The 19118-nt window shown below is 47.4% G+C and overlaps 5 protein-coding genes across 7 annotated transcripts; 3 read left to right on the top strand and 2 right to left on the bottom strand.

Moving 5' to 3' along the window:
• Positions 1–319: 319 nt before the first annotated feature.
• On the bottom strand, positions 320–2003 carry LOC9645345. Its single transcript, XM_024674579.1, has 10 exons — positions 1603–2003; positions 1413–1547; positions 1218–1250; positions 1112–1159; positions 1030–1050; positions 897–971; positions 802–828; positions 717–745; positions 510–632; positions 320–452 (listed from the first exon to the last, which is right to left on the bottom strand). Exons 1-9 carry the CDS (start codon positions 1663–1665, stop codon positions 521–523), a joined length of 543 nt encoding a protein of 180 aa, XP_024530347.1. The 5' UTR covers positions 1666–2003; the 3' UTR covers positions 320–452; positions 510–520.
• A 14-nt stretch (positions 2004–2017) lies between these two features.
• Positions 2018–3408, top strand: LOC9645930 (pentatricopeptide repeat-containing protein At1g09410, mitochondrial). Its single transcript, XM_024674570.1, has one exon. It carries the CDS (start codon positions 2032–2034, stop codon positions 3391–3393), a length of 1362 nt encoding a protein of 453 aa, XP_024530338.1. The 5' UTR covers positions 2018–2031; the 3' UTR covers positions 3394–3408.
• A 32-nt stretch (positions 3409–3440) lies between these two features.
• LOC9645346 (sister chromatid cohesion protein SCC2) lies at positions 3441–10332 on the top strand. 3 transcript variants are annotated; one of them, XM_024674565.1, is made up of 28 exons: positions 3441–3880; positions 3939–4045; positions 4114–4196; positions 4248–4368; positions 4424–4680; positions 4729–4836; positions 4886–4997; positions 5048–5129; positions 5185–5371; positions 5422–5826; positions 5872–6356; positions 6411–6621; positions 6675–6725; positions 6771–6929; positions 6975–7142; positions 7188–7487; positions 7534–7683; positions 7743–7912; positions 7972–8092; positions 8144–8305; positions 8353–8457; positions 8509–8733; positions 8784–8917; positions 8973–9224; positions 9280–9511; positions 9559–9651; positions 9700–9828; positions 9876–10332. In XM_024674565.1, the coding sequence occupies exons 1-28, from the start codon at positions 3648–3650 to the stop codon at positions 10128–10130; spliced, it is 5097 nt and encodes a 1698-aa protein (XP_024530333.1). In that variant the 5' UTR covers positions 3441–3647; the 3' UTR covers positions 10131–10332. The 3 variants fall into 3 exon arrangements, with proteins under 3 accessions (XP_024530333.1, XP_024530332.1, XP_024530334.1); XM_024674564.1 differs by having other exon boundaries at positions 7972–8305; XM_024674566.1 differs by lacking the exons at positions 3441–3880; positions 3939–4045; positions 4114–4196; positions 4248–4368 and having other exon boundaries at positions 4622–4680; positions 4733–4836; positions 7972–8305.
• Positions 10323–11550, bottom strand: LOC112346219 (ethylene-responsive transcription factor ERF039-like). The gene has a single exon (XM_024674577.1). The coding sequence runs from the start codon at positions 11064–11066 to the stop codon at positions 10401–10403; it is 666 nt and encodes a 221-aa protein (XP_024530345.1). The 5' UTR covers positions 11067–11550; the 3' UTR covers positions 10323–10400.
• A 3203-nt stretch (positions 11551–14753) lies between these two features.
• On the top strand, positions 14754–18874 carry LOC112346294 (pentatricopeptide repeat-containing protein At4g21300-like). Its single transcript, XM_024674928.1, has 4 exons — positions 14754–14982; positions 15843–15964; positions 16270–16344; positions 18164–18874. The coding sequence occupies exons 1-4, from the start codon at positions 14754–14756 to the stop codon at positions 18872–18874; spliced, it is 1137 nt and encodes a 378-aa protein (XP_024530696.1).
• Positions 18875–19118: the final 244 nt, after the last annotated feature.

The raw sequence follows: 19118 nt of genomic DNA on the forward strand, positions 1-19118 counted from the left end.
GAGAGTGCAAACCTTATGAGAATCATCACTTATACTCTAGTACCAGCTTTTCATTTTGGACTTGGTGGAAGCGAATTTCAATACACTTCATTCGATTGCAAACGACAGTCAAATAGTAATGTATTCAGCTTCAAGAATATGCTTGTAGTCTAGAAATTTGTGCAACGCAAAAAAATGACTATGGAGACTGACTAGGAAACATGTGTTGAAGGGTGGGTGAAAGAGTCGCTGTGGTGTGAATGTTTCCAAAAATTTCTAATTTCCAAAGCAAGCATGCACGATTTAAATTATTTTCATTTCTAGTAAGATGGTTGCCAGCTTAGACGAAGTAAATCCCAGAATTCCAATTACTTGGAACAAAAAGACAAGGATTTTTCTCCATAGGAAAAGAGAAAAAAAAAAGAAAAAAAACGCTTTGGTCTCCTTTTGTTTCGATCAAGGAAGACTCGCTCCTGCGTTGGAATTAAGCGTAAGAGATCTTGCACGAGAAGAGGTGAAAAAGAACATACTTGCGTGACGTTTATCGGAGAGTTGGATGGTTCGCGAGTGACCACGGTTGCGATGCTACGGCGGACTTGCGGTAGAGCTGCCACCAAATGAGGACGAGCAGAGCCACAACCAGCAGTAAGTTCCTGTGAGAAACACAAGATCAAACGATTCATCGCGTCGTAAGCTCATATGGTTTTAGAATCCAAATGCTTTCTTCTTTCACGTACATTTCTACAGGCCCTGGATCTGCCTCCACCTTGAAAAAGAAACACAAAGTTCTCTTAGCGCCTTGAAAGCTCTTCAGATGCTTACTCGAGATGCGGCGTTGTCGACGTTCTCCTGGCACGCCCGACGTTTCAACTCGTAGACAAGAAAGAAAAGAAAAAGGATAAACACCGTTTACTTACCACGGGTATGCTCTCGCCTTCTTTGTTCTCTTCCGTTGCGAGATCGAGCAAACTCGTGGTTGTACTGAAGGTGTCCTGCTCACGAATCTCGCGAATATGTGATGGTCTTTGCAAAAAAGAACGAAAATCTTACTTCGTAGCCGTCGTCTTCGCTCTGTACGTTGTAGAATAATACAAGCTTGTGAGCATTCGCAGCAAAACTTACGTGAACTTACCGGCAGGATGATCTGGTCGTCGAATTCATCGATGCCCAGCGAGTCACTCTGCGAAAAGGATCAAACGATGTTCTCTCGATCTTACCTAGATGGAAGAAGAAGTCACCTTTGACGGAGCTTTGTGGTCCTTTTCTTCAACCTGAGGAAGCCCAAATCAATACACAAAGATACAAACAGAGAAACGATGAGAAGGAAGGCATTTTCATTCGACTCGCAAGAAGAAGAAAGAACTGTCACGCGAGAAAAGAAGAAAAAAATCTTCACGCAAACAAAGAGTGCCACAAAGATGGGGATCGCTCACCGAGACGGCCTGGTGCTGCAAAATCTCGCTCACGACACGAATTGCTTGCGATTCCAGCTCGCCCGCGCTCATCGCTGGTCCCGTTCTCGCGGCTGCTGCGCAACAGGGCTCGATGATGTCCCCGGCTTCCACGACCTGGACGGGGGAAAGAAAGAAAGAAAGATTGCCGCCGCGAGCGATCTAGGAATACCTCGCGTTCTTCCTCGATCTTGAAACCCTGGCAGCAGCACGGGAGGAAGCACCATTGCCGCATCGCACGAACGAAAAACCCTGGAGGACGAAGAGGGAATAAAAAGCTTCGTTCTTTGGGCCATATGGTCACAAATTAACCCATCATTTGGTCTTTTAAAGGTTTAGGGTTTAAACGATAAAACAGACCTTTAAAGCTAGGCGGAGATCCAAGAACCCTAATTTTTGACAAAATCTGGCGCGAAATGTGGCCGGGCGAAGATTCTTGGGCGCATCCAAGGACGAGATCGAGGAACGCTTCGCGGCGGCGCTTAAGAACGCGAGCGACGCGGCCGATCTGCGCGAGGGCCGGAGGATCCACGCCCTAATTGCCGGCAGTGAGCGCAGATCAATCAGCGCCAGCACCTATCTGGCCAATCTCGTCGTCCAGATGTATGGCAAATGCGGCAGCGCGGGCGACGCGAGGACGGTCTTCGATGCGATCCAGCGCCCCAATCTCGTCTCCTACAACATGATCCTCGCGGCCTACTCCAATGCCGGGTCTGGGCATTCGCAGCATTGCCAGGCGCTCTTCGATCTTATGCCGCAGTGGAATCTCGTGAGCTTGAGCTCGATGCTGCGATCTCTCTCCATGAACAGCGATCTCGACGCGATGAAGCAGCTGTTCGATGAATCGCCAGAGAACAATCTCGTGACCTGGGGCACGACGATCGCAGGATATGCCCAAACTGGGCATATTTCCAAGGCGATGGTGATCCTGGAGAGAATGCCTTGCTGGGACATAGTTTCCTGGACTACCGTGATCCAAGGCTACGCGCGCAAGGGCTTGATTGCCGAGGCCGAGAAGATCTATGCCAAGATCCCGGAAAGGAGCGCGTTTGTGACTAACACCATGATTCTAGCGCTTGCCCGGGCAGGGAATCTGGATCGTGGCAAAGCAATCTTCCACTCTACGCTGGGGAAGAACACCGTTTCTTGGAACTCAATCGCGCAGGGGCTCGTGGAGATCGGCGAGATCCACGAAGCAAAGCTGGTGTTCGATCGGATGCCGGGGTGGGACGCGATTTCCCGGACGATGATCGTCACTGCATTCGCCGCAGCGGGAGATCTCTCCCTCGCCAAGCGCGTCTTCGATCGATTCCACGAGCCCAATGCCGTGGCCGCGACGACGATGATCCAGGGCTACTCCCAGCGAGGAGACCTCGAATCCGCGAGATCCATCTTCGATTCCATGCCACAGAAGTCGCCTTGCTCGTGGAACACCATGATCGCGGCATACGCCCGCAGTGGCGATCTTGCCAGCGCCAAGAATCTTCTCGATTCCATGCCCCAGCCCAGCAGCATCTCCTGGAGCTCGCTCATCGCAGCCAGCGATGGAGCCAGCGACAGATCCGCCTTGGAGATCTTCCGATCGATGGAGCAGCATGGAGAATCCCCCGACGCGATCTCCCTGACGAGCCTCCTCGGCGCTTGCGGCCGGATGGACTCCGCGCGGCACTACATCCGATCTATGGCGCCGGACCACGGATTATCGCCCAGCCGCGAGCACTACTGCGCGATGATCGACATCCTGGGGCGCGCCGGAGAGCTGGAGCTCGCCGAGGGTTTGATCCACGCCATGCCCTTCCCTGCCGACGCCGCCGCGTGGGGATCGCTGCTCGCGGCGTGCCGGATCCATCGCGATGTGGAGCGGGGAGAAATCGCCGCGGCGCGCGCGATGGAGGTGGATCGAGACGACGGTGCCGTGATCGTCCTCTTGGACGATCTCTATTGCCAGGAACCAAAAAAATGATAGCAGTGGGAGGTATCGAACCCGTGCCATAGTTTTCCGTGAGTAATATTGCTGTGTGTGCTTTAGAAGGAAAGAAGCGGCAAGGGCTTCTTTTGCTCTTTCGGCGACGAGGGAATGGCGCGGGTGAGGATCGCCGCGCAATGCTGGAGATCATCCCAGCTGCGCCGGCGCTAGAACCCTAGCTCCGCGAGGAAAGAGGTCAAGGGTTTAGGTGCCATTGGAATCACAGCGGCCAGGATTCTCAATCTCTCTCCATGGAAGAAGGCGATAGGAAGACTTACGGCCTCGCCAATACCGCGCACACGGAGATTGCGCAGTCGCTGCCGCTGCCGAGCCTTCCAATCGGGTTTGGAGCGACGAGCCAGGGATTATCGCTGTTTGAGGAGAATGAGCATGCAGCGCGGCTCCAGGGTGCTAGAGATGCCGCGATCATGTCCAAGGCCGGGAAAATTGCGGAGCTTCTCGCCAATACCGACTCGAGCTACATGTAAGTCGAAAGAGTCGAGATTATAATCCCTTCTATCTCTTGTCGATCGTATTTCCAGCACCTTGAAAGACGAGACATCGATTCCGCCCGTTGTGGCCGAGCCTGGAAGCTTGGCGGCCGCTGTTCTTAAGTTTAATCCCCAAGCATTTAGTTGCCGTTTTTCAGGTATTTTCCTTTTCCTTTTTTCTCTCTTCCTTTTTTGGAATGCTTTCACTGAGCTCCCGTCTCCACAGCTCCCTTGAAAGCTGAGGTGCCTAAAGCGAAGTCACAGCCATCATCTTTCGCAGCACGTACAGGACCTTTGCAAAACTCAGAGGTAACAGTACTTGTTGTTAGATAGTCACGTTATAAAACATCAGTGCTTCAGGATCACGAAGAGCAGTCTACGGTGAAAAAGCCCAGGCTAAAGCGTAAGCACCAGCATGATGCGGATCATCAAGGCAAAGAAAAGCGGGCGGCAGATTCTGGACGTCGTGAACTGAAACAAAGTGAGTACCTGTTTAGAGCAGCAGTGTATCAAGTGGTTTACGTGCAAAAATGCAGATGGTATCACCAGTGGAATATGTGAGCTTTTGAACGAGTTCCTTGAGAGGTCAGACACTCATGGTGATCCTGACGGTGAAGAGGAAGGAACGACCCTGTCCCTCCAAGAGATGAAATCAATCTCGGAGGAGATTACCTCACTTCATGCAAAGGCTGCTGTGTCTAAGATCCCTTCCGAGCGGCTTATCAAGCTTTTAAATTTTCTGGATCGGCACGTCAGGCATGCTCATTTGAAGGAAATAGACGAAGGAGATGACGTAAGTTTACCTTTGCACAATATTGCGTACTGAACGACGTTTATTCAGGTAGAGTCCGACAATTTTGAGATTGTCATGACCGCGTTAGAGGCGGTTCAAGTAACATTGATGATCATGTCCTCTCCCAAAATGCCCAAGCAGATTTACAAGGAAGAGGTGACTATCTTTAATCCTATTGGCTACTCTCACTTACGCATTTGGGCAGGTCATCGATAGAATCATAGAGTTCACGCGGTATCAGATTGTCCATAGTGTTTTTACGGCATATGATCCTCTTTACCGACAAGTTCATAAGAATGGTGGCGACGAAGATGAAGGTAACGCCTCACTGTTTTCAGCAAGTTTTATTAAGATGTTTTACGCTTAGTGGACGAGGAAGAAGAAGATGAAGGAAAAAGGGGCAGGCGAAAGAGTCGATCAGGGAAGGCTAAGAAACTGACATCCTCTAGGTGACCATTTAACTTGCATTTTCTTGTTCAATTATCATCATCTTTTGCTTTGCAGGGTGTCTACTGCTGTCTCTATAGTTCTTCATAAGCTGTGTAGCATACTTGCGCTTTTGAAGGACCTATTATCAGTGGAGAAACTTCTTGATAGCACCATTCTTCAACTAATGAAGACTGTTCTCGGCACGTTTGGTGTTGACAATATACAACTATTGCAGTTAAAAGCGATTGGCGTTGCCAGCATGGTGAGTCTTAGTTTTTGATTCAGGGAAACTATCTAATGCTTGCCCCTCAGGTTTTCAACATCTACCCGCAGCATCAGACGGTAATGATCGACGAGCTTTTGTCCATGTTATGGAAGCTCCCTTCTTCGAAAAAGAACCTGAGGACATATCATCTACCAGAGGAAGAACATAAGCAGATACAGATGCTAGTAGCATTACTTCTTCAACTGGTGCAGTGCAGCGTTGCTCTTCCGGAATTGAGAACTGGACAGGAGAAGGCCTCTACCGATACTAGAAAATGCTTTGAACCTGCAGTTAGCATATGCAATTACTTCTGGAGGAATGTCTTTCAACGATGGGCTGTGCCAAAGGCTCAAGAAGGTTCGGATGTCAAATTAGTGATGGAGAACCTAGTATTGGATCTGTTGGCGACTATAAATGTTCCGGAATTTCCAGCTGCAAGCCTTCTCCTGCAGGTATATGACCATGTTTGTGTCTTAATCTAATCTGGATATATGCAGGTGCTTTGTGTGCTGCTTTTAGGCCCCGCAGGGGTAAAATCCAAAGATGTTCCAGTCCGGGTTTCTGCCATTGATATCCTCGGTCAAATCGCTGCACACTTGAAAAGAGATACGGTGGCTTATAGCAAAGATAACCTTTGGATACTACAGGAAACTCAGGAAGGTCCTAGCAGCTTCGCAAAAGATGTTTGTACAAGCTGTGGTCACTCGAAAGCCAATAAGTTCATCCTGCGGTGTGACAGTTGCAAACGGTGGTTTCACGGAGATTGTGTCGGTGTTACTGGACAAGATCTTATTGGGAGAGGATGGTTTTGTCACTGCTGTCTCTGTAGAAACCAACTTGCTTCCTTCGACCCAGGATCGAGTGGAAAGTCCCATGATACTTACAAAGTTCCTGAAGATGGAGCAGTTATCGTTCAGCAGATTCTCTTGAATTTCTTACGGGAAACTGATAGCGGAGACAACGTCTCGTTTTTCGCTCGGAGGTGATTTTTCTTTTTTCTTTTGCTTTTATGACTGAAAGCTTTTGAAATTTGCAGATTTTATTTGTGCCTTTGGTACGGGTATGATCCGCAAGGGTTACAAAGTCTTGCTTTTTACCATTGGAGATGGGGATCGAAAGCTCCACATCAGGACTTTGGAATTACGTCTAATGCCATTTCTCGAGACATCATTGTTCGCATTACTAGAGCACTGGGACAACAGAGGCCGCTAGCACGAGGATTTGATAGAATTTTGGAGCGGCTTCTGGTATATATAATTTTAATTGTTCGAGCGATTGATTCTCACCTTCTCTTTCTTAGGCAAGCCTGCAGGAAAATGCATCTAATCCTCGAGCAAAAGCTTTGAAAGCGGTAAGAATTAGTTGTGACAATGAAATTCATACAATTATTATGCAGGTTAGTGCAATCGTTGAAGTCGATCCTGGAGTACTAGCTGATGAAAGAGTACAGAAAGCCGTTGAAGGCAGATTTATGGATTCGGCTATATCCGTGCGAGAAGCTGCGATGGAACTTGTTGGCCGCCACATTGTATCTCGTCCGGATGTAGCTATCAAGGTATACTGCCACGCTCGTGTTTTCATATTAACATTTTCTTTGCAGTACTTTGATCGGCTATCTGAGCGCATTATGGACACTGGTGTCAGTGTGAGGAAGCGGGTCATAAAAATTCTTCGTGATTTTTGCTTATTGGCGGGTGGATTTCCAAAAGCAACCGATGCATGCATCCGTGTTATTTCTCGAATCAATGATGATGAAGCCAGCATTCAGGTATGCATTTCCGATATATGCGAAATGCTAATATATGTTGCTTAGGATCTCGTGTGTAAGACATTTTATGAACTTTGGTTTGAAGAGCATCCTGGGCAGCAGACGCAGTTTGTTGCCGACGGAAGTATTGTCCCTTCTGAGATTGCTGAACGCGTACAACAAATCGTGGATGTCTTAAAAAGTCTTCCAAACCATCAGCCGATAGTGATGATTATCAAGAGAAGTCTAACCTTAGATTTCATTCCTCAAGGTTCAAAGACGGCTGCTCCCACCAATATTTCTCAGGCTGCCGTGCGTAATCGATGCGAACTCATGTGCAAGTACCTTATGGAGTGCATCCTGAAGGTAAGTAGTTGAAATATTATGGATAGCTCTCTAACAGAGTATACAGGCCGAAGAGACGTCCGAGGATTCAGAGGTTCAGGCGTTGCCTTATGTGTCTGCTTTGCATGCATTCTGCATAGTTGATCCTACTCTTTGCGCACCTGCTTCTGATCCATCACGGTTTGCGGTAACCTTGCAGCCATATTTGAAAACACTGGTAATCTATATATTTATTAACATAGAAAACATGCGATTTAATCGTTTTATTGCAAACAGGCTGATAATCGCGATATAGCACAGCTTTTGCAAAGCATTGTTTATGTAATAGATACTGTTCTCCCGCTACTCAGAAGACCGCCTCAAAATCTCGTGGAAGAACTAGAGCGAGATCTGCGACAGCTCATTGTTCGGTATTCATTCTTAACCGTCGTTCATGCATGTATAAAGTAAGTTATTTCGGCTGTGGCAGCTGTAACTGCGGTTTTAATCCCGTGTTTGTATTCAGATGTTTGGCTTCCTTGACAAAAATCTCTTCCAAGAAAGGAGTCGTGTTTGATTTCCTAGTCCGGCAATTCTACAAAGTTCTCGAGTCGTGGCAAAACAGTGAAATGATTCAAGAGAAGCCAGTAAGCGTGAAGTTGCATACCGTTTTTCCTGATAATGTTTTTATGCTCCAGAACATTCTTCGTTCTTTGTTTTGCCTCGGGTTATTTGTCCGGTACGGAGCAGAGCTTATCGATGGCATGAATGACCACGATGTTACCATGGATAGCGTTTTAAATTTGTACACACACTACCTTCAAAGTGAAGATTTTGAAGTCAAGGTTAAGGCACTACAAGTAAGTATTTTCTCGTTATGGTTTTTATCTAACATCGGGGATAATAGGCGGCAGGATTTGTGTTTCTAGCGAGGCCAGATTTTATGATGAACGAGAGCATTGGAAAGGTTTTGGGGGATTCATTGATTTCCAAAGCTGATACGCGATTGAAGGTTCGCACTTTTCATATATATGACTATTTAACCAGCTTAGCAAATGGTTAGATGCAAACGCTTCGGAACTTTTACGAGTATCTGCTCGACGTGGAAAAACAAATGGGATTGGCAAATGCGAAGGATGGCGAAAGCCGAGACGCTACAACAGCTGTTCCTATTGCGGCAGGGGCAGGCGATAGTAACATTTGTGGGGGTATAATTCAGCTACATTGGGACCGTATCCTGGAAAGGTGTCTGGATAAAGACGAGCAGGTCAGGCAAGCTGCGATTAAGGTATGCCTTCTTTACTCTAGCGTTTGTGATCCTCATATTTCTGTGTTCAGGTTGTTGATGCAGTTTTGCGTCAGGGTTTAGTTCATCCCATGACGTGCGTACCTCAGCTTATAGCACTTGAAGTAGACCAACAAGAAGGCATATCTAAGCTTGCTCATCGTTTGCTAAGCAATCTAAACGACAAGTAAGCTACTTTGGATTTGTATTGTTTGAGGCTCGGAGTTCACGTTTCTTTACAGATATCCATCGTTCTTTGAAACTCGTCTTGGCGACGGATTGCAGTTGTCCTTCACCTTCATTCAGACTGGTGCAACACACGCTTCACGCGTGAAAAACAAAGTCGACCAAAACGAGGCTGCTTTTGCGCGCGCAGGAATTTCTCGTATATACAAGCTCATTCGGGGGTCGCGGAACTCAAGAAACAAGTTTTTGGCATCTGTAGTTCGCAAGTTCGACTGGATAACATCACAAGCATCCACATCTTTTTTGATGTAAGTGTCTTCATAAGTGTATTTAATCGTTTGGTCCTTAATCACGATGTTGCAGGTATTGCACCGAGATTCTTGTTTCATTGCCGTTCAATCTGCTGGAAGAACCTCTCTATTTGATATTCGCCATCAATCGCATTCTGCAAGTCCGAGCGGGTGACCTTGAGGCGAGCATCAAAGCGGAGTTCCAACAAGAACCACTTTGTGGTTTGATGAAACAAACCGCACCAGATGCAACAGAAGAAGGCACTTCAATTCAGGTTCCCCAAGAGGTGTTGAAACACCTACAGGTAATGTACCCTGAGCGACCCTGGCGTTCTAATCTTTTCCTTTCCAGGTTCAGTCCGATGGGGCAGTGGCGTTATCTTTGCTTTTAAAGATGAAAAGGCACTTGAAAATCACGTTTTGTCTTGACGATGCTCGGTGTCAGGTCCGTCTTCTTTTGCATTCCTACTTTAACTGACTTCGCCACGTTCAGGCCTTCCAACCCTCAGATCCTGTAAAGTCCGCGGAGGTAGTTTCAAGACAGGCCGCCAAAGACTTCGATTGTACTGACATCTTTGCTAAACAACCGGAGAATGTGGCTGAAGTTGTACAACGCTATCAGGTGATTCCACACTTTTTATGTAAGCTTGTTCTGACTTTTATTTTCAGCTATTCAAATCTTTGCTAAAAGCTGACACAATGGACTACTCTGCTTATGCACCGCCTGCTTCAACCAGAAAGAGGGGTCGTTCCTCTGCAGCGGCGGATGGTCTTTACCAAGGGAACGGGCATGTCGGGAGTAAGCTGCGGAGGAAAAGTGCGCCTCCTGCTCCTGCTAGTGACGACGATGGAGATCCCGACGCGCAGGAAGAACATGGAAGAACGCCCTCAAAGCGAAGGAAAGGCAAGAGCAGAAAACCATAGCTTTTCTCTCCTTTTCCTTTTTCCATCTCCACGATTTTGGCTGACTGTAACATACTTCTTTGCCTGAGAACCTCGCTCACTCTCCTGTAAGTACCCCTCTTCTCCTCTTTTCCTACATTCTGACAGTTGTAAATCATTTCTTTTGTGGATACTCACCATTGAATCATTGCAATGCAACCGGCAATCAATCGAGACAAAAAAAGTACGTCTTTCCTTCTTTCTATACATGTTGTGGGCTAACAAAATTGCTGTAGTGTGTCGCAGATAATTCTACCATAGGTCTAGGTGTTCCAGAACTCCGTGGTCCGAGTCTTCCTCGTCGGTCATTTGGATAGGAGGTAGAGGAGGCAATGGAGGCAGCAGCATGGCCATGGCAGCAAAATCTTCGTCAAGCTGGAGAGACCAGGTTCGTCGTAGCGAGGAAGGGGACGACTCCGAAACGAGTAGAGGTGTGACAGGAGCTTCTTCTTCTTGGGCTTGCTTGGAGGAAGAAGGTAGAGGAACGGGCTTGCTAGTCACAGAAGCAGGTCTCGGGACCGCTTTCTTTTTTGCGGCGGCGGCAGCAGCAGCTTGGATATCTTTAGAGGAAGTGAGCTTCTTACCAGGGGAGATCACCGGTGGCGAGTCTGGGAAATTGAGCATCGCAGAGGGGCCTCTCAAGCAGAAGACAGCGTAGTCGTAGGCCTTGGCGGCCATCTCCGGTGTGGCAAAGGAACCAAGCCATATCCTGGAGCGCTTGCGGGGCTCTCGTATCTCCGACACCCACTTCCCCCAGCTCCGGCGGCGAACTCCCTTGTAGCTGGGACTCGAGTCACACTCCTCTGGCGAAGTGGGAGGATACTCGTCGGAGCTCTCGACGACGCGGCGCTTGCTCCTCCTGCGATCCCAGATTGTGGTGGGCTGCTGCTCCGCCACCACTCCAATGCTCTCTCCCATGCAGCGATCGGCAGCAGCCGCGGCGATCCTAGGCCGAGAATTGAGAACTTGAGATATTCCAGAAGCCTTTGACTCTTTTCTTTTCTCCGTTCTTCCGGATTCTGGCCTTGTGGTGGCAGGACACCAGATGGTTTTTATAAGCACGCGGGGGACAACTGGATTTGGAGCACGTTGTGGTTTTCATCTGGAGCAGCATCATCCAGCTCTTCAAAAAGCGTTGAAGCGCGTACGAGGGTTCTTCCGTGTGATTTCGGCGGATACTGCTTACGGGTGGGGCTCTCATCCCAGATTTGAGTCTTTACTGGGAGTGGAGCCCTCCTCACTTACGACTTGCGAAATTTTTTTTTTTCTTGACACGTTTTGGCTCTTAGAGCTCTTTGAGAGGCACGAGTGTCAAGTTTCAATTCTTGTTTTCTTCTTTCTCCGTGGTAAACGGATGGTCAATGAATGATGCACAACTCGTGTGAGCAACAGTGAGGGGTCAAACTATCTTCTGAGCACCTTCTTGGCACCTTCCCCTCCTTTCTTCTCGAAGCCCCAGTGCGATATTTTTATTGTGGAAGTAAATTAATCAGAGGAAACTGTGCTTTTATTTTTGAAAATGCCAATCTCGTTGCTTGGACTGTCGGGTTGCCAGGGCCCAGAAATGGGAACCGATTGATATGTGCGTTGGCAAAAAAGCGCAGCTTACCGGAAATCGGCGGAGAAGGGAGTTGAACGCTAGTTGTCGCTAGCCCTGTGGGCGTGGAGCAAAGACCACGAGAGGAGCGTCCACCATGCCAAGAATTGCGCTGCTTGTGCCACGAATCCAATTCCTCCTGCAGCGTTTGAAGATGGCGATGGCGATCGAGAGAGGCCCGCGAAGAGGATGAGCAGCACTGCCGGGACCAAGTTCTGGATCACTACCCGGCACATGAAGTGGTTTACCACCAAGATCTTGTGCTTGAGCGCGGCGGCGTCCGGGGTCTTGCTACCGTGCAAGCTTTCGTACCACGCCAGCACTCCCAAGTTGAGCTACGCTTGGACGTTGATCCGGAGCAGCAGCAGCTGGATCACTCCTCTTAAGATCATCCCGACGAACTTGAGATCCTGGAACGTCTCTGGAGAGAATCCTACGCTTCCAGCCCAGTCTTTGCCTTCAAACAGACTTCTTCGTTGCCATTGCCACCCGGTGCTGCCATGACCGAGATATCGGCTGGTTTGTTCCAATTCAGAATGATTTCATGTACCGGTCCGAAGAAGAGTCCCGTGAGCCATGCCGCTCCGAAAGCTATAGCTAGCCGGATTGCCGTGAATGATCCGAGAAGAAGGAGCTGATCGATCGAACTAGTTTTTTTTTTTCACTTTTTATTTTTAGCCACGGCCTGTTCCAGCCGGAAGTCGATGATCTCGCTTGGAACCACGAAGAAGAAAATGGATGAATCCCACTGGCCCAACACCGCAGCTTAGAACCCACTCCGAGTTACTGGAAGGGTGCTTGTCTCAAGAAAGTGGAGGAGCTTGAGCACGCAGAATGTGGTGACGATCACGGGGATGAATCCATCGCTACTGCTCTACTGCTCCTACTCCTCGCATTCTCGAATCCAAAAGATTGGAAGGAGAAAAACTCACACCGGGACGGCATGGCTCGCCGAGTTCTCATGGCTCACGGCCGCTCACCGAGTTCCTGGAAGAGTGCTTCCCAAGAAAGAATGTGGAGAAGCTTGAGCACGCCCGGGGATGAGTCCGTCGCTACTGCTGCTGCTACTGCTCGAGTCCCCATTTTCGGATCCGGAAGATTGGAAGGAGAAAAACTCTCTAGTTACGAGCAGTGACACTGGCAGCGCGGTATACAACTCATACTGTGAATAGTACCTGGTGTTCTTCGCCGATGGTGACCTCAGGATCTCCCTCATTCCATACGAAGTTGTCCCTGGACACTGGCCGCCCTATAACCTGGATTCCGGTCCTGGAGAAAAGTAGGCGTGCGATCCGAAGAGGCTGATCGCCGCGATCTTGCCCGCAAGCACCAAGAACACCGTGATCGCCGCATCTCGATCGAGAGAGAAACATTATTCGTCAGGTAAAAAGAATTCATCCAAACATGAAATGAGTCCTTTCCTTCCAGCTGCTAAAGAGTTTCTCGAATATGCTTACTTTAACACCTACAGTTGTTGGAGAGAATCTTGATGCCGCTACAAAAGGTACAGGTACTTACTTCTAATACTTCTGTTCTTGGAGCTTTTGTGCCTTCTGGATCTGAAATGCCGCTGCAATGTTGTTTTCTGCGTGGCTGCAGTTTGATATGGCTCCCTGTTTCCTTTGCTAAAAGTCTGCGTGTTTTCCTTCGAGTGGCTACTTTGGTATGGCTGTGTTTGTTTGGCTTTACTCTGTCTAGGCACTGCCATTGACAAAGCTTTTTTTCTGTTGCAGCTCCCATGCGTGTTGCAGCTCCCCCGCTTCCAGGTAGGCATGGTTTGCGTTCGTTGTGTGTGTGTTTGATTTGTTCTCTGTTCTCTGGTCATTGATTTTTTCTCGATAAGGCTAGCACATCAATGGCTTGATGCGGTGTATTTGTGTTCTATTGGATTTGCTAGTTTGGGTTTGTTCTCTTTGTGTGACGCAGGATCTGAAGCCGGACCTGAAGCCCGTGAGTTTTAAGTCCCCTTTCATATTTGCATTATCCCTTAACTTTTCACTGCAGGATTACGAATACTTGGTAGTTTTCGGGATGAGATTCTTGAATCTCTGATAGCTCTGCCGGATCTAACTGCATTGCGGGACTTCTATTTCCAGCCTTTCCCAGAGTGAGGTTCCCTCTTGCTGAGAATGTTTACAACTGGCTCCCCCTGAACCGGACGTAATGAATTCGGTACTCTTCTTAGCAGTTTTGCCTACGACATCCTCAACAACGTTCTCGCCCAAGGCAGAGAGAAAACCTTCCATTACATCTACGATGCACTCATCGCAGAACCAGTGCGTTTTTCTAAGTTCACACGAGGAACAGTACCTCAGAGAGCTTCTGGAGAGCGTTGAGGCCAGACAGTGTCTTCGCATTTGGCCATGGCTGCGTCTTATTCAAGGGCGAAACGGAGGGAAATCCTGCAGAGGAACTGGTGAACAAGGATGGGTGGCCTTATGGGGATTCCATTCCCTACATCCCTGCGTACTATGCCAGAGCGTTTGTGGTTACTTTCTGTGTCCTCTACCAGGAGAATGGAGTGACATACCGGCTGGATCTACAAACGTTGGATATAAGGACTGCAGAGGGTCGTTTGGGAGTTTTTATGGCTTTTTTGAAGGTCGCACAGCTTGTCCACAAGCTAGAAGCAATCTGTCAAAGTTCTAGTGTGCCACCTATAAAGAGGATGGAGTCTAGATGGAGCGGGAAAACCTTAAGAGTTCTACTGCAACAAAGTGGTGAAGACGTGACTGACATCAAGGCGACGAGGGCATGTGGTATGTACGCTTTGATCAACGAATGTCCATTTGTTGAGAAGGCTTTACGCGTGAACCAGGAAAAGCGCCACATTCTCTTCCAACGTGGGCAGAGTGTGATGCCGCGCTCAAGGAAAGAGTTACTTGACTGCCTCGCTTGTATTCTGCTGGCTCCATAGCAGGAACATCATGCACAGGGACCTGAGGTTGCCAAATATTGTCAAGATGAGTGATGGAATTTGGTGAATAGTGGATTTTGACGACGTGGCAATGAGTCCCAGTGATGGAGCTGATTACTTGGAGCTTTCGGCGCCTCAGATATGCGGAAAGCACGACTGCAAGGTTGATATTTGGGGGGTGGGAAGCCTCATCGCATATTATCCTACCTCGACTATGGGTTTGTCCGACTTCAAAAACTCTTGTCTGAGCAAGGATCCAAAGGCGAGGCCCACAGCTTCAGAATGTTTGACGCTCATCAACCGTTTGAGGGAAGAACAAGGTGACCTGTAGCAAAGGTGTTTTATGATCACTTGGTTTGCTAGTTGTGTTTTAGTTGACAGCATTTATAAGTTCACAGTATTGATCAAACTTGAGGCGCAAGTGAGCAGCACGGGCTTCCTAGAAATGATTAGATTACAAACGTCCAAACTTACACATTAGAGTCTGAAAAATAGATAAGCAAATAAGGTTTAGATCTTGGTTTATAATGTTGTTTTTGTTCAGCATAATAGAATAAGGAAAAGGCCCTGCAATCAAGTGATCACTTCTTTAGTTAATTGGCTTTAAGGTGTAAAGGACATTGGTATCGGAACTCAATTCGATTCTTGTGGCTAATGAGTGGGGCAGGAATATTTAACATGGTGGATCTAAGGTTTAATAGACCTTAAGAGAAAGACCATGGTATTGATGGCCTAAGCATGATCGGATCTTTTCCCTAATGATCCACCATGCTAAATATTCTTTTAGAATATTTTTGCCCCATTTGTCAGCCACAAGAATTAAACTATAATACTAATGTTAGGATTCTATCCCTTACACCCTAAGTCAATTAATGATCACTTGATTGCAAAACCATTTCTTTATCCTATTATCCTGACTTGGTACTTAACAAGGCCTAAGCATGATCAGATCCTATCATTCCCTAGGATTATTAGGCACCAGGTCAACATAATAAAATAAGGAAACAACTTTGCAATTAAGTGATCACCCTTTTAGCCAGTTGGCTTAGGGTGTAACAGATATAATCCTAACAGCTCTTGATCAGGAGATTCATATGTGTTGATTTTGGTTGTGGCTTGCTGTTTGCTAGTAAGTGGACAAGCATGCTTTGCAATCTGAGGTATGGCTCTTTTGTTGTAGACCTTGGTAGTACCTTAGCCGCAAGCAGGAATCTAGTGATATTGTCCATGTGCCATCAGCGTATGGGAAGCGTGAAAAGCCAGATGGGAACAATGGCACTTGGTTATATAACACAAGTGCAAGTGCAATTGTTCCCATCTGGCTTTTCATGCTTCCCACTGTACCACCCAGGAAGGAGATACAGCCGAACTCTCCAACTCTCAGCGAAGGCTTCTAAAGTTTCTACAGATGGTTCCTGACAGCCTGACAGGTGACTACCGCATGCATTTCCACACAATTTGTCTTGCTTATGCAGCAGACCATGGGATGGAATACATAATGTTCTGGGATTCGTGGATGTACAACCTTATCAAGTTTTGTACCGCGCACCAGTACTGTTGGGCGCCCGCAACACTGGCGCAACCGTCCATTTTACTGTGTTCTACAGGGATGGATAATCCAGAAAGGTTTATTCGGTCATGCAGGGGAAGAGAAATTGGCAGTCGACCAAGTTGTTGTTGAGGTATATGCTCTCTATGACATGATCAGGAAGAATTGACAAAAGAGCTTGTTTGACTTGGCTATGCTACAAAAGGAATTAGTGTGATGGCTTTGGGGCTGGAAAAATGGCCGTGAGCTTGTCAACGCTGATCTTGTTATTTAGTATGAGATAACCTACACAATGATGTACTGTCATCCGGGAGCTAGCGTGGCTACACTTGGTTACTAATTAATGCCAACAATGGCACATTATCTAATTGAAGGTACAAATTACAAAGAGAACCACCTTTGTAACTCTCTTGGTAACAATCAACCAGGGAAGAACAACAGGACACATGGCAATCAATTTGTAGTACCATGCTTTAACATGTGATTCAATATATGGCAAAGAAGAGGCATACATAAGGTTAACATCTGTCCACATCATAAAAACAATTGTTACTACATTTTGATTGCCCTACATGATTTGAAGTGTATGGTTATGGCATGGGGTCCTACCACATCAGACACATATTTCACCAAAATTTTCCACATGAATAACTATGCACTAATTTGAAAAAAAAATGGTTGGCTACTTTGACATTTTGGGGAACAACTTCTACTTGTACACCACATCCAAAACCATTGCAAATGGTGAAGACCATAAAGAGAAGAACTTCGTCAAGTGTCCAACTATAAATTAAAATGTTATTAAGAAACACTTGAACAAACTTGTTGATATAACCTAAGTTCATTAAATGTATTAAATTTGTAAGAGCATTAATTAGCCCAAATGTTGGAGCATCTTTCACATTCACCACAATTTGGTAGTATCCACTCCTCAAGTCACTCTTGGTGAAGTATTTAGCATAAAAACTATGAGCAGCTTGTGACACATTGTTCAAAACACAATATATGTATCATATCATCCTTCTGCTTCACAAGAAGCAATAGGGCACTGTATTCTTTAGCCATCCTTACTTTGACTTCCTTTAAGGTACTCAACCCAAGTCCCCAGCTTGATCTTGTAAAAAATCTCTTGAGAAGAACTCTCTTTGGAAAAACTTCTCCAACAAAACTTCTTGCCCTAAGTTGTTGACAAGTCAACTCCTGCAGCAAAACGATCTAGTGTTCACCTCTTCAAAGAATTTCCCATGCATAATAACACTAGCTACCTCCTTGTTCAATCCATTGAAGGATTGAACTTTTCCACCTAAGTCATTCTCAAAATGACCCTCAAGTTTAACCCCTTCAACATCCATTACATCCCCATTCAAAACAGCTCCCTCAATGTGATAAGGGGTAGTCTTGCAGTGACGAATGCATAATTGCCCTACCAAATCCTTTGAAATGAATTCATCAGTACTTCCAAGATCAAGAAGCACTTTTGCGTGCCTATCGCCCCAGCAAGTTGGATCACATTTCCAATCTTGCCATTACCAAAGTTTCCTTCGCAATAGTAACTTTTTTGCGGGAATCTCTGGAACGAACACCCTTGGATATCACCACAGCCAGAACATCCCCTTGTCCCTTTTGGTGCTTATCTTGATCCCATGTCTCCTTTTTCACATAGGACTTGTATCCTTTGTGGCTATCATGACTGTCCCTGACTTTAACCTCAGCTTGTTTGCCATGAAGTTTTGAACAAGCTCACGACAATCTGTTCTGCCTTAGTCAACCAACTCCCAACTTGGTCCGCAGACACATCTTTACTGAACGGTTCAAAGATTCACTCGCTCAAAAATCTTAATCTTAGCCTCAACTGGAATCAAGTGTTGTCCAAAGCTCTTGGAAGGCATAGATGAACTGGAGAGACAGAGGGGTGAAGCTGGGGGCAGTGCCTACTGGCGTTGCTGAGGCAGTGCGGCAAGCGAATCCACGCTTATCTGGGACAGATGTTTCGGCAATCTTCTGGTAGGGATGTATGGCAAATGTGGCAACGTCGAAGATGCGAGAGCAGTGCTCGAGAGCATGCAAGCCAGGACGTCTACTCGTGGACGATGATGATCGCTGCATATACCCGCTCCAGCTTGGGTGATCTTTCCACTGGGAGAAGACTCCATGACCGAGTCCATGGCTTCCTGGATTCCGACGTTGTTCTGTGCACTGCCGTGCTCAACATGTACGGGAAGTGTGGGAGGGCCAAGTCGTTGTTTGAGAGGATGACGAACAGGGACGTGGTGGCTTGGAACGCGCTGTGGAACTCGATGATCGCGGCTCAGAACTGGCAAGGAGAGAAGTCCTTGGAACTTTTCGAGAGGATGGAGGAAACAAACAACGCGAGGCCGAACGCGATCACTTTCGCACACGTCCTGTGCGCTTGCAGCCATGCAATAGGGGCCGTAGCTACTTCGGATCCATTTGGGATCCAGCAGAGTTCTGAGCACTACAGATGCATGATAGATCTCCTCGGCCGCAGCGGGAACCTTGACCAGACCTGGAACGTTCTCCACTCGATGCCTTTGAAGCCGGACTCGTTGACCTGGACAACTAGAGCTCATTCTGATGTGGAGCTCGGCGAGCTTTGTGCTGACAGGCTCTTCGAGGTGGAACCGGAGTACTCAGCCCCTTAGGTACTGCTCTCCAACATCTACGCTGCCAGAGACCGCTGGGACGACGCTGCGAGGAGAAACTCATGGTGGACAGGGGCGTGAAGAAGCCGAGTGGCAGAAGCAGCATTGATGTTGGCGATAAGGTTCACGAGTTCGTGGCGGGGGATAGAGCTATTCTCGGCGGGAGGAGATTTACCAGGAGCTATTGAGGCTGGGATTGCGGATGAGAGATCTGGGATACGTTCAGCTCCGGGTGGGGGAGAAG

The sequence above is a fragment of the Selaginella moellendorffii genome, unplaced genomic scaffold, assembly GCF_000143415.4.
Source record: "Selaginella moellendorffii unplaced genomic scaffold, v1.0 SELMOscaffold_13, whole genome shotgun sequence".
Classification (NCBI taxonomy): Eukaryota; Viridiplantae; Streptophyta; class Lycopodiopsida; order Selaginellales; family Selaginellaceae; genus Selaginella; species Selaginella moellendorffii.

Coding starts and splice junctions, on each gene's coding strand:
- LOC9645345 (XM_024674579.1), bottom strand. CDS start 1,665: ATGCGGCAATGGTGCTTCCTCCCGTGCTGCTGCCAGGGTTTCAAGATC. Junction 972..1,029: donor GCGAAGACGACGGCTACGAA/GTAAGATTTTCG, acceptor ATTCGTGAGCAG/GACACCTTCAGTACAACCAC. Junction 633..716: donor GATCCAGGGCCTGTAGAAAT/GTACGTGAAAGA, acceptor TGTTTCTCACAG/GAACTTACTGCTGGTTGTGG.
- LOC9645930 (XM_024674570.1), top strand. CDS start 2,032: ATGTATGGCAAATGCGGCAGCGCGGGCGACGCGAGGACGGTCTTCGAT.
- LOC9645346 (XM_024674564.1), top strand. CDS start 3,648: ATGGAAGAAGGCGATAGGAAGACTTACGGCCTCGCCAATACCGCGCAC. Junction 4,197..4,247: donor GACCTTTGCAAAACTCAGAG/GTAACAGTACTT, acceptor TCAGTGCTTCAG/GATCACGAAGAGCAGTCTAC. Junction 8,918..8,972: donor CTAAGCAATCTAAACGACAA/GTAAGCTACTTT, acceptor GTTTCTTTACAG/ATATCCATCGTTCTTTGAAA.
- LOC112346219 (XM_024674577.1), bottom strand. CDS start 11,066: ATGGGAGAGAGCATTGGAGTGGTGGCGGAGCAGCAGCCCACCACAATC.
- LOC112346294 (XM_024674928.1), top strand. CDS start 14,754: ATGAGTCCCAGTGATGGAGCTGATTACTTGGAGCTTTCGGCGCCTCAG. Junction 14,983..15,842: donor CCGTTTGAGGGAAGAACAAG/GTGACCTGTAGC, acceptor CTTTTGTTGTAG/ACCTTGGTAGTACCTTAGCC. Junction 15,965..16,269: donor GTTATATAACACAAGTGCAA/GTGCAATTGTTC, acceptor TGTGTTCTACAG/GGATGGATAATCCAGAAAGG.